General features: G+C 42.6%; 1 protein-coding gene across 1 annotated transcript in view; it reads left to right on the top strand.

The window, feature by feature from the left end:
- Window positions 1-10,500, top strand: part of LOC308303306 (carnitine O-palmitoyltransferase 1, liver isoform-like) — a 77,344-nt gene extending 66,844 nt beyond the window's left edge. Inside the window, exons 15-19 of the mRNA XM_080747651.1 lie at window positions 3,217-3,345; window positions 5,516-5,671; window positions 7,412-7,525; window positions 9,660-9,752; window positions 10,152-10,500. Of these exons, the coding sequence (XP_080603777.1) occupies window positions 3,217-3,345; window positions 5,516-5,671; window positions 7,412-7,525; window positions 9,660-9,752; window positions 10,152-10,283 (624 nt within the window). The 3' untranslated portion in view covers window positions 10,284-10,500. The remainder of the gene's footprint in view (window positions 1-3,216; window positions 3,346-5,515; window positions 5,672-7,411; window positions 7,526-9,659; window positions 9,753-10,151) is intronic.
- The last annotated feature ends 2,634 nt before the right edge of the window (window positions 10,501-13,134 follow it).

Below are 13,134 nucleotides of genomic sequence, written 5' to 3'. Positions count from 1 at the left end.
CAAATCCTTTGTTTCTATGTCAGTGGTGCTCAAACCTTTTCATGTGAAGGACCCCCAAAATGATATGTATTTGGCCACGGACCCCCATCTCAAAATATTTAGTTCCATGGACCCCCCAGAAGCAAAAATTTGAGTTACAAAGATTTACACACATTTTCATGACTTTTTCAAAAATAGCAGATATACAAGCTCGCAGCGCGGCACTAAAGCATCAAATAATAATAATAATAATAATTAAAGTAATAATGTGTAATAATGTGTTACCTGTCTTAAAGGAGTATTTATCACAAATCCACAAGTTTTTCAGATGTGTTCTTTGTAAATTGAGGAGCCCTTTGGTTATGCTCCTCTTCTGGAGCTGCAGTCTTATTTGTGGGCTTTGAGGGCTGTGGGCTTTCAGGGCTGGAAGGCAGAAATCAGATTCACTTCCTTCCTTTTAGAATCTTCACATGTAGTACAGTGTCATTGTCCACAACCTGCAGAAAAACCAGACTCATCACTTTTCATCACTAAAGTCGATGGGAGCCCAACTTGATTTGGCCGCTGTGGCGACCCCGAATGTCGCAGACTCGGGCGCCCTAGCTAAATCATTAGAGCATGCCCTGAGCTACATCTGTGCAAAATTTTGCACTTTTAGACTGATTAGCGCGAGAAAAAAAACCCTAAGGCCTCCGACTAACATGAATACTCACCCATACGTGTATTGTTTTCTGAGGCCATTTCTAGCCCACGGAATGTTTTTTGTGCAAAACAAATGCCTGCAATGGATTCAGCATCATGACAAACCCCTAGTTAGACCCCTCAGATCCTCCTTAAATACCCAGAAAAAAAATCTTTTTCTGGGTATTTTCCTCCTGGGTGGATTTCTTGTGTTTCAGGCATTAAGGGGTTAATAATAAAAAATGCTCAATGGATATCACTGGTCATCATCTTGAATCCTTAAGAGGTGACCCCAAGCTACAAGAATCAGTTGAGAAAAAAACTTTTACAGGCGAATCCACGTTCACCCCCACGGCTCCCGGACTGCCAAATATTTTTTTATAAAGTGTTGAATTGTTCATTCATTTCAGAATCCATTTAAACCTGCATTTTGGTCTAAATCAGTGGTTCAAACATTAGTCAAGGTCTCCCCATAACTCTGACAGTATACAAATGAAACCAAATGGACCCTTACGGGTCCATTTTACGGGTCCATTTGGTTTCATTTGTATACTGTCAGAGTTACATTCTTGTAAGGGCCAAATTTAGACCTCCCAAAAGGAACCCAGAGAGTCCCTGGACCCCACTTTAAGGACCACTGGTCTAAATGGTCTGTTACTCCTTTTGTCTTTAGTTTTTGTTACCTTGTAGGTGGTTGTACTGTTAAGTAACTTGAAAAATAACCGTAATATTGTATTTTTCCATTTCCCCACCCCTACGACATGGGTCTCAGTCCTTCCTGTCGGAGTTCTGTATCTAGGGGTGTCACACCAAATTCTGGGCCCTGGGTACTTTAACTGTTGAACAATAGCAGATATACAAGCTCACAGCGCGGCTGCGAGCTTGTAGATCTGCTATTTTTGAAAAATCTTGAACATTTGTGCAAGTCTTAATATTTTAAAATAAAAGGTTTTTTGAAAAAAAAAAAGAAAAGAAAACATGTTTCTATGTCAGTGGTGCTCAAAAAAAAGTTGAGAGCAACCGGCACAAAGAAATGAATGACTTTTTGCAACGACATGGTAGGGGTGGGCGATATAGTGATAAATATCGTTAAGACGATACAATTAACAACAGTTAACCAACGTTAACTCTACAAGTGGGTCGGGAGTGGCTTATTATCGGTATCAGCCGGTAACACGCGGGAGTCTGTCCCCGTTACAATGCGCTAGACCCCTGGGAGATGGACTGCTGAGGTGGAGCGCCACACACAGCTCCCAGTACTTGCTGCACGACTTGCCAAGCCGTGCTACTCATACGCTGAGTTGGCGGTGCCCGGAATCGAACCCATGACCCTGCGGTACAAAGGCGAGAGCTCTACCGACTGAGCTACCCAGGCACACACTGATACAAATGAAACTAGAAGCAGTGCTCTTCCGAGCACAGGTCTCCACCAGGCCACACAAATCGGCCTGTTATAGCGCCACCATGAGGCTGATTTAAAAAATGTGGGGCAGAGGTTCTGAATTAGCATCCAGGGAGTGTGTGTGCTCAGTTTGGCAGCGATCGGGCCAACGGCGCCGGAGATTAGCTGGTAACAACCAGGCCACACAAATCTGCCTGTTATAGCACCACCATGAGGCTGATTTGAAAAATGTGGGGCAGAGGTTCTAGATTGGCATCCAGGGAGTGTGTGTGCTCAGTTTGGCAGCGATCGGGCCAACGGTGACTGAGATTAGCTGCTCACAAACTGCGAGGACGCACGGACGCACGGACGGACGGACGCACGGACGGACGGACGGACGGACGGAGGGGAAAACATACTCTCCCTCAGCCTTCGGCTGGTGGAGACAACTAAATGGACCCGTAAGGGTCCATTTGGTTTCATTTGTATACTGTCAGAGTTACATTCTTGTAAAGGCCAAATTTAAACCTCCCAAAAGGAACCCAGAGAGTCCTTGGACCCCACTTTGAGGTCTAAATGGTCTGTTACTCCTTTTTCCTTTAGTTTTTTTTTTTACCTTGTAGGTGGTTGTACTGTTAAGTAACTTGAAAAATAACCGTGATATTGTATTTTTCCATTTCCCCACCCCTACAACATGGGTCTCAGTCGGAGTTCTGTATAGGGGTGTCACACCAAATTCTGGGCCCTGGGTACTTTAACTGTTGAACAATAGCAGATATACAAGCTCACAGCACGGCTGCGAGCTTGTAGATCTGCTATTTTTAAAAGATCTTGAAAATTTGTAAAAGTCTTAATATTTCAAATCCTTCTAAGGTTTTTTTTTTGAAAAAACCTATGTTTCTATGTCAGTGGTGCTCAAACCTTTTCATGTGAAGGCCCCCCAAAATGATATGTATTTGGCCACGGACCCCCATCTCAAAATATTTAGTTCCAGGGACCCCCCAGAAGCAAAAATTTGAGTTACAAAGATTTGCACACATTTTCACGACTTTAAAAAAAATAGCTAAAGTATAAAATAATGAAGGCCCCTCCACCTTGTGCCCTAGTAACTCAGTCCCACTCCCCCTCCCCACCCCCCTTGTGACGCCCCTGTCTGTGTTTCTGTGTCCCTACAGGACAGAGGGATGTTCTGCCTGACCTACGAGGCCTCCATGACCCGGCTGTTCAGGGAGGGCCGAACCGAGACTGTTCGCTCCTGCAGCAACGAGAGCTGTGCCTTCGTCAGAGCACTGGAGGCAGGAGAGGTCAGTGACACCATGAGTTCACAATCAATTGATTGTGTGTCTCATTATATAGCTTGAGATCAACCGGCACAAAGAAATGAATGACTTTTTGCAACAACATGGTAGGGGTATTTTAGCGATATGGTGATAAATCTTGTTGAGACGATACAATGTCTCTACGATATGCCCTTTCAGAGATATCGTATATATCGTGATATAATGAGGGAGCCTTATAAAATATACTAATTGATTGATTGTACATGACAGTGTGCCAGTTCACTGGTACAAGGTCAACTAAAAGCATAAACACCACAAGAAAGCTTTTGGGAATGTTTCAATTGGGGTAGCCTTTTTACAGACAAATAAAACACAGAACTATGAAGAAAATCTCATCATAAGACAGTCGGAAAACAAAATAAAGAATTCATGGTATTTACAGTAGAACGGTCAGAGGGGTGGTTAGTATAGGCTTGTATTGATTGCTTCTGTGTCCAGCTGTGCAGTGCATGCATGCGCTGATTCTCAGAGTGGAGAGAGAGAGAGAGAGAGAGAGAGAGAGAGAGAGAGAGAGAGAGAGAGAGAGAGCGAGCGCGCAGGCATAGACGTGAGTGCATGTCTCTGCACAGTGCGTTTCCTTGTTCCCTTCCTCTTTGAGATGGCAAGCTTGGCAGCCAAAAACTATGAAAATAATGAGTCAAAATAGCCAACTAAGGCAGGTCATTCAAACTTTCTTGTTGAATATTGTCAAGAGTAGTGGTTCTCAAACATTTCTATGTAATAATATCTTAAAGCAACTTCAGATTTTTATTTTTAATTTTTGCCTTCTGTCTGCTTGAAAAAAACATTTGTAAAGTCTAATGCCTTAAAGTTTATTAATAGGCTAAATGTACATTTTAACACAAATCTTTGCCAAATTAGCCAACAACTACCAACAATAGAAAATGATTTATAGTGGGATCAATAAGGAACCCATGTTTAATCATTAATAGGGTGTAACAATATAGTAACTGCATCCAAATATCGTTTTTGACTTAAAAAATCGAAGTATATCGAAATGAACAGAAAATCGAATCGTATGGTTTGAATTTGTATCGTATAGAATCGGCAGTGTAAAGAATCGATTGTATCGATATTACCTACTTGTGCATTGTATTTAGCATTTTTAAGAAGACATTTTTTAAAGGAGGGGTTTAATTACTTTTACTTTCCATATAACTACACTGGTCTATCGATACATGTGTGTAATCTCTGGGTTCATGTCAAGGTGCAGGTTTGTCAATATACTTTTTTTTTTGTATTTGGCAGATAATCCACACCTTTCACATTCTTTGCTAAATAGTTACTATATCGATTTTAAATCATTGAATCAAATCGTATCGTATCACCATGAATGAACCAATATTGACCATGTATCGTATCGTCAACCATGTATCGTGATATGTATCGAATCGCTATTAAAATGTATCGTTACACCCCTAATCATTAAACATGGGTACATAATTTCCCCTAAATCTATCTTTGATATTGTTGTCCTTGTGTGCCTTTTTGTTAATGATAAATTGGTCTTAAAATCGGACTTGCCTAGGCCTGCAGATACCCGGTTCCATTTATTTTTCATAATTGGCAAAATAATTTTTGTTTATTATAGTTTTTCATAATGGCCAAAACGTGCTTTTTTTGGCCGACATATCGGTAATAATCGGTTATCGGCCATAACACAGATTAATTATATTGGATATCGGTATCGGCCAGAATTTCCATATCGGTGCATCCCTACTTATAATAATACTTTTTTGTGTGTCTTTGACTGTTTATTGTTTCGATATGATTTTGTATGACATTGTATGACATGTCTACTAATGTTTTATTTGTTAAGGATACTTACGTATATTCTACTCTGATGTAATTTTACCTTTTGATTGTTAAATATTCCCGGAAAATGCCGCTTCTCAAGCCCCCGGAGGGTTTTTAGGCATCTCCTTCACATTTTCTAAATCTTTTACAACAATTAAAAAATGTCTTGTAAGTGAAATAAACAAGCAAAAAGACAAACAAACCATTACACACAATTTGAGCCAGTTATTTTCAAGTAAACGTGCTTTTTTTTGGCGCAAGTGTGAAAGCTTCAAAAGCATGGCGTTTGTGATAAGAACCATGGTTTCCTAATGCAACTCTCGCCTTTCTTCACCAGGGGGCAGACGTGTGCAGGCATTTGCTCTGCGCTGCAGCAGAGAAGCACCAGAACCTGTACCGCATGGCCATGACCGGAGCCGGCATCGACAGGCACCTCTTCTGCCTCTACGTGGTCTCCAAATACCTCGGCGTCGAGTCTCCCTTCTTGAAAGAGGTGTTATTTGTATTCATGTCAGTCATTTTTTCTTTAACCCCAGGGGTCTTCAACGTTTTCAGGCCAAGGACCCCTTAGCTGAGAGAGAGATGAAGCAGGGACCCCCACTGCATGTTGTATAAATGTGTGATGCATATTTTCATCGATTTCAAAGACGATTTTCATAGACTTGTTTGACAGCGCTGTCATCAGTCTATGTTGGATTCATGTTAATGTGTATTTTCAGACATTTAACCACTTAAATTGTCGATATTTTGAAAACTTGACCTTTCACTATGTACTAGTACTATGTACTAGTACTATGTACTTCACTATGTACCAGCCGATCTACAAGCTATCAACGCCTCGCAGCAAGAGGCGTTGAGAGCTTGTAGATCTGCTATTTTTGGTTAAAGTTCTCCTCAGAATAGGGATGTGAGGGTTCAAGTTGTTAATTTAAAAGAATGATCCCAATACACTTTGCTTTAAGTTTAAGCCATTAATTAGTAGTTCACCCCCAAAATGACTTTTTTCCCATTGATTAGCCTACTCATACCATGGAGACTTTAGTTCAAGGATATTTAGTTTTTTGTTGCATTCCTAAGACAAACATTTGAAAACAATAAATTTACCCCCATTCGTTCCGGATGGCGACCCAAATGCATTTGGGTCCCCATCCAGAATCAATGGGGGTAAATGTACTCTAACAAAAGTTTTGTCGTAAGAATGCGACAAAAACGAAATATATTATTGAACTCAAGTCTTCAAGGCATGAGTAATCAATAGAAAAAAAGTCATTTGGGGGGTGAACTACTCCTTTAAGACAGGTAACGCATTATTATTACGCATTATTACTTTAACCATTATTATCATGATACCACTTTTTTGCTGACCAAGTACAAGTACGAGTACTTAATTTGAGTACTTGCCGATACCGAATACCGATACTGTAAGTTAAGTTTCTGTACAAGTGCTTAAATAGTGTGTGGCTCTCCAAAATAAAATGCTTTATGTTGTCATGCCTAGAGTGAGAGAAGGTGAAAACACTGTTCATTAGTTGAACTAACACACACAAAACTTGTGTCTTAGGACTTTTGATATGTTGTTACCAACATATTTATGAAAAATAAAAATAAAACGCTGCCGTGAGCAATATCGGACGAGTACGAGTAAAGCAAAATAGGCCGGTATCGGGGTGAGTACCGATTCTGGTATCGGTATCAGGACATTATTGGAAATAGCAGATCTACAAGCTCACAGCGCTGCACCGAGTTATTTTCGAAAAATCTTGGACATTTGTCTTTGAATATTTTTGACCCGATTCTATATATATGTCTCCTAAGTCCTTCGAAGGTTTTTGAAAAACGCATGTTTTCTATGTCAGTGTGCCTCAAAACCTTTTCATGTCAAGGACGCCTAGAATTATATTAAAATTATATGTATTTGGCCACCGACCCCCGTCTCAAAATATTATGTGTCAGGGGACCCCCTCAGAAGCAAATATTTGAGTTACAAATGTTCACTTTACAAAAATAGCAGATCTACAAGCTAGTATAAATAATTCCAGGGCCTACCCTGTACTGACAAAGCTACAATAAGTTAATTCTTAGACTTCCTGTGTGTGTGTGTGTGTGTGTGTGTGTGTGTGTGTGTGTGTGTGTGTGTGTGTGTGTGTGTGTGTGTGTGTGTGTGTGTGTGTGTGTGTGTGTGTGTGTGTGTGTGTGTGTGTGTGTGTGTGTGTGTGTGTGTGTTGTACGTCAGGTACTGTCGGAACCGTGGAGGCTGTCCACCAGCCAGACTCCCGTCCAGCAGGTGGAGCTGTTTGACCTGGTCAACCACCCAGAGTACATCTCCTGTGGGGGAGGCTTTGGCCCAGTAAGTGCCTCCCTCTCGCTATTATTCCAAACGTAGGAGACGGTGGTTGAAGGAGCGCTTCTTTTCCGTTCACGCGCGCCGAGGTTAGGGTTAGGTTTAGGCATAGTTTTACTGAGGTTAGGGTTAGGGTTAGAGGCATAGTTTTACTGAGGACGGTTAAGGTTAGGGTTAGAGTTAGGCATAGCTTTTTGGATTAGGTTTAGGCATAGAGGTTAACATTCACACCCGCGCGGTCCAAGCGACCACAGCCGAGCGCTCCAGACCTCCGCTCCAGCCAATCACAAGCCGCGCCTTCTAATTTATATGTAACACCGTCTCCTACGGTAGGAATAATCGCCTCCCTCTCAACTTCTAGGAACAAGATGAACAGGAAGAGTCACCACAATGTAATTTTCTCTACCCCGCAATCCTTGCCCGGCAGATTCATCTCACTGGGTGGCAAATTCACACCGGAAGTTCGGTGCATTAGAGTCTATGACAGCCGGCTGGACAGCTCAATGAAAAAAAAAAAAAAAAAAACTCTGAACGATAGAGACCTTTATAAAATACTCGGCTCGGGAATATAAAAGAAAACATGTCACACATTGTTTTCTGCTGTGTTGCTTTTCGGTGTGTACGCTGTATAACTTTATAGAGATATCTAAAGGGCACAAAGTATGTTTCTGAACTAACTCGCAAGACTCGATCTCCACCAGCTCCGAGACAGACACTATACCTGCCACTGTTTAGATCCCTCAATCAAATGATGTGCTGTGCACATCGAAAAGCAAGTGATTGTAAAAATACCTGTGATATGTCTTCTTTTATATTCCTGAACCGATTATGACAAAGGTCTCAGTCGTTCATAAATAGTTTTTGTTTGTGAGCTGGTCCAGCCGGCTCTCATAGACTCTAATGTCATTCACCAAACTTCCGGTGTGAATTTGCCACAGAGTGCGACGAATCTGCCGACTGGAATCAAGTCAAATCAATCATGAGTGTCATTTCCTGCTTATCTTGTTCCTAGATGTTCCTTTTTAGTGACATCAAGTTTAAAATAAGAATTGTATACACAGAACATCAATACGAAGCAACTGAAAAACACATTATTTCAATGGTAGTGGATGGAGAGAAAGGATCTTTTGTCCAACCAAGAAACAGCAATGGGCGCGAAGAGGGGCCCAACCATGGGGTGGGACTTGGTCACCCCTTCTGATTGGTCCCTGACTGACCAACTAGCAGGCTACCTTGCAGGGCTGTTTTTAGATATAGGCGGTATAGGCGGCCGCCTAGAGCGCCATCCTAGAGGGGGCGCAGAGGGGGCGCCAAAATGGAGGGAGTGGACCCAAACCAGCCCCAAACCGGCCCAAAACCGGCCCAAAAGCGACTAAAATCACGGTGAAACCCTCAAAAAGCGCGCGCACGCGAGTGGAGAGAGGCGCATTCGAGAGAGCTCGCCTAGAGCGCTGATCAGACACGCTGCGGCCCTGCTACCTTGTCCCGCCCTGGTTCCACCTTTTTGTTATGTTGAATTAGCTAAAACATAATTTTTGGAGAAATAAAAACATTTAAAAACATGCCCAGTCACTATACTGCTCCTTTTTACTGAAACCAAGTTTAAAATGAGAATTGAATACACAGAATAACAATAAGAAGCAACTGAATTTCAATGGTAGTGGATGGAGATAAGGGACTTTTGTCCCACCAAGACACAGCAACCAATGGGTGCGAAGAGGGGCAGGACAACAGGCGGGACTTGACAAAGGGTGAATTCTAGGCCTAAATGGGTTAAAATGCACGTAGCAACGGGGGATGGTGTTTTCTGCTGGTGTTTCAGTCCGAGTGTATCAAAGGGTGCGTTCGGAAATGCACACCGGATGTGTGCTCAGTGTAGTGAGTGCCTAAACCTAATCCTAACCCTAACCTCAGTAAAACTATGCCTAACCCTAACCCTAACCTTAACCCCAGTAAAACTATGCCTAAACCTGACCATAACCCCTAACCCTAACCACAAACGGGGCGCATTTACGAACGCACCCTTTGATACACTCGGACTGAATCACCAGCAGAAAACACTCTCCCGTAGCAACGGTTCTGTCTCTGGAGGTAGTGATTGAGTCACGGAGGTTAAGTGATGTCTGTGTCTCTGCTATAGGTGGCAGACGACGGCTATGGGGTGTCTTACATCATTGTGGGAGAAAAGATGATTAACTTCCACATCTCCTGCAAGCATTCCTGTCCAGACACGGTAAGTACAACCCAACGGACTGGGTGGCACCAAGGTGGTTTATTAGAAGCAAAATTTGAGTTAGAAATGTTCGCTTAAAAAATACATATATTCAAAGATTTTCACACATTTTCACAACTTTTCAAAAATAGCAGATCTACAAGCTTGCAGCGCGGCACTCGGTGCCGCGCTGTGAGCTTGTATATCTGCTATTTTTCAATAGATAAAGTTATTAGGGCCCCTCCACCTTGGGCCCCAGTAACTCAGTCCCACTTTCCTACCCCTGTGACGCCCCTGTGTGTGTGTGTGTGTGTGTGTGTGTGTGCGTGCGTGCGTCCGTGCGCGTGTGTGTGTGTCATTTTGTCCCATACAAAATATTTCCCTCTTTCGATCTCCGTCTTCTCTGTGTGTCCCCTGAAGGGCGCCCACAAGTTCGGTGCTCAGATCCAGAAGGCCCTGTTGGACCTCGCACAACTAATGTCTCCAGACCAAAAACAACCCGGCAAGCAGCAGCAGGAGGCGCGCCGGCCCCGGGCCAAGAAGGACGAGTAGCAGAGCAGCAGAGAGACTTTACGCCAGGGTTCCCCAATAAGCGGCCCGCGGGCCATTTGCGGCCCGCGGGGGGCTACTGTCTGGCCCACACCAACCCCAGTAATAATGGTGGAATAAGAGCAGCAACAACACTAGCATATCGTCGTTGTCGGGTGGAAATCTCTTATCTCCAAATGTGTACGTTCTTTCACAAATCATACGAGGCCGTCGCACAAAAGTAGTGAAAACAGCAGATCTACAAGCACACAACGCCTCGCACCGCGAGGCGTTGTGTGCTTGTAGATCGGCTGTTTTCACTAGTTTAAACCATTTTTAAAATGATAAATTCAAAACGAACGGTTTTCGACATACACGATTTTCACCCGACAACGGCGAAAACTGTCGCTGGAGTAGCGGGAACGCCACCGTCGCCCCCTGCAATGTTGTGGCCCTCGGCTTGGTACCCTAGACATAATTTGGTCCTTGGGGAAAACTAATTGGGGAACCCTGCTTTACGCACAAGGAGGAAAAGGAGCGATGTCAAAAAAGGGACTGGGCGTGTGACTGATACTGTGTGCTAAATGTTTATCAGCGGTGCGTGTGTGTGTGTGTGTGTGTGTGTGTGTGTGTGTGTGTGTGTGTGTGTGTGTGTGTGTGTGTGTGTGTGTGTGCGTGTGCGTGTGCGTGTGTGAGATGATGTTTCAGCCGCGACCGCGGTTTTCCCGGTGAACCTAAGCGCAACGGTGGGGGCCGATGGGCAAGGAGGGTCGCGAGCTTATGAGAAACAACTAAAATAAGACATTAAAACCTGGCATTAGCGCAAGTTGACGATAAAGGAAATCATTAAATGGAAAACATTAAATGAACTTCTGAAAAGCCTTCTAGGCCTTAAAACCTGGCAAAAACAGTTGCGTGCATTAGCGCAAGATGACGATAAAGGAAATCATTAAAGGGAAAACATTCAATTAACTTCTGAAAAACCTACTAGGCTTTAAAACCTGGTGAAAACATTTGTGTGCATTAGCGCAAGATTAGTTGAGGATAAAGGAAATCATTATGTGGAAAACATTACATGAACTTCTGAAAAGGCTTCTAAGCCTACACTAGCCTACTAGTAAAACTAGTAGAACCACGATCTTGCCACATGTGAATAATTGTGGTTGTTGTAAACAATAACACAGACAATTGCCCTAAATGCTGCATTTGAAAATCAAATAAACAAAGTTTAAAAAAAAACCAATAAAACAGACAATATAAATCCTTATTAGTAGTGGGAAGAAGGGGTTCATGGCCCCAAATAACTTTTAAATATCTTGCAATTGGCGACGAGTCTCTTACGAAATCGGCAAGAGTGCCTCTCAATACATAAAGCTACCTATAACCTCTCCATCATCGGCAATATAGTCAGTGGTGGTGTGTTACCCACGCCAGCTTTGACTTTACGTTCCCCACACTCCCGCGCCCCCACCGTTGCGCTTAGGTTCACCGGGAAAACCACGGTCGCGTTTCAGCCAGTAGAGATGGGATTTATGGCTCTCTTAAGTGAGCCGGATCTCTGGGATCCGTTTCTTTCAAAGAGCCGTTCAAAAGAGTCATTTTAGTTACTTGTCACTTTGTAGATTTTGATTATAATTACAAATCACTTCGACCCTATATACATTTCGGACATATGTACATTTCGGCCATTTGAAAATAGACGATCTTCAAGCTCACAATGCGTCGCAACGCGACGCATTGTGAGCTTGTAGATCTGCTATTTTCATTTTCTTTCTTTTTTTTCCTACATTTTATTCATTGGAAAACTTGTGATATGGGACATTTTGCATGATGAGTGCTTTGGTACTTTAAGTATTAAGTACATTTTGATACCAATACTTTTGTACTCTTACTGAAGTACATGTTTAATTCCGAACTTCTACTTGTAGCCGAGTAGTTCTACATTGCAGTACTTAAGTAAAGATGTCTTTGTACTTTCCCCACCACTGTTCATTAGAAAGGAATGGCTCCCTACACCCTTTGCGAAAAAAAAAAAAAAAGTACAAATTTGAAACTTGGAGATACGAGGTTTCCGTCCTACAGCGACGATATACCGTATATATACATATAAAATCCCTGTGTGTACTTACTGTCCTACTGACCACATATCTCACAACACACTGCTATCCCATTTAGGCCTAGAATTATTGAATGCTTTAACCAGTGAAAAATAGCAGATATACAAGCTCACAGCGCGGCACCGAGTGCCGCGCTGCGAGCTTGTAGATCTGCTATTTTTGGAAAAAGTCGTGAAAATTTTAGCAAATCTTTGAATATATGTATTTTCAAAGCGAACGTTTGTAACAAAAATGTTGCTTCTGGGTGGTCCCTGGAACTAAATATTTTGAGATGGGGTCCGTGGCCAAATACATGTCATTTTGGGGGTCCTTCACATGAAAAGGTTTGAGAACCACTGACATAGTAGTCTCTCAAGAACAGACTAACTGAGCTCCAGTTAAGTGAAAAGGACCTTTTCTTTGATGATGGCTGGCCAGATTGCTGACATAGAAACATAGGATTCAAAAGACACTTTAGAATCGGGTCAAAATTCTAATTTTCAAAAATGTTCAAAAATAGCAGATCTACAAGCTCGCAGCGCGGCACTCGGTGCCGCGCTGTGAGCTTGTATATCTGCTATTTTTCAATAGTTAAAGCATAAAATAATGATACACAATAATGTGTACCCGTTCTAAATGGGTTTAAAACCTTTGGTAGGGGGAGAGGAGGGCGAGGGTCCACGGCGAAACGACTCCAGCGAGAAGGGATGTACAGCGGAAGAGGGAGGCTAGCCGACATTGAAATTCGGTTCATATAAAATGGTATTTATTTGATCTAA

This window comes from Nannobrachium achirus (assembly GCF_963921795.1).
Source record: "Nannobrachium achirus genome assembly, chromosome: 18".
Taxonomy (NCBI): domain Eukaryota; kingdom Metazoa; phylum Chordata; class Actinopteri; order Myctophiformes; family Myctophidae; genus Nannobrachium; species Nannobrachium achirus.
Note: the sequence above shows the minus strand (reverse complement) of the source record. Positions and strands in the feature narration are given on the sequence as shown.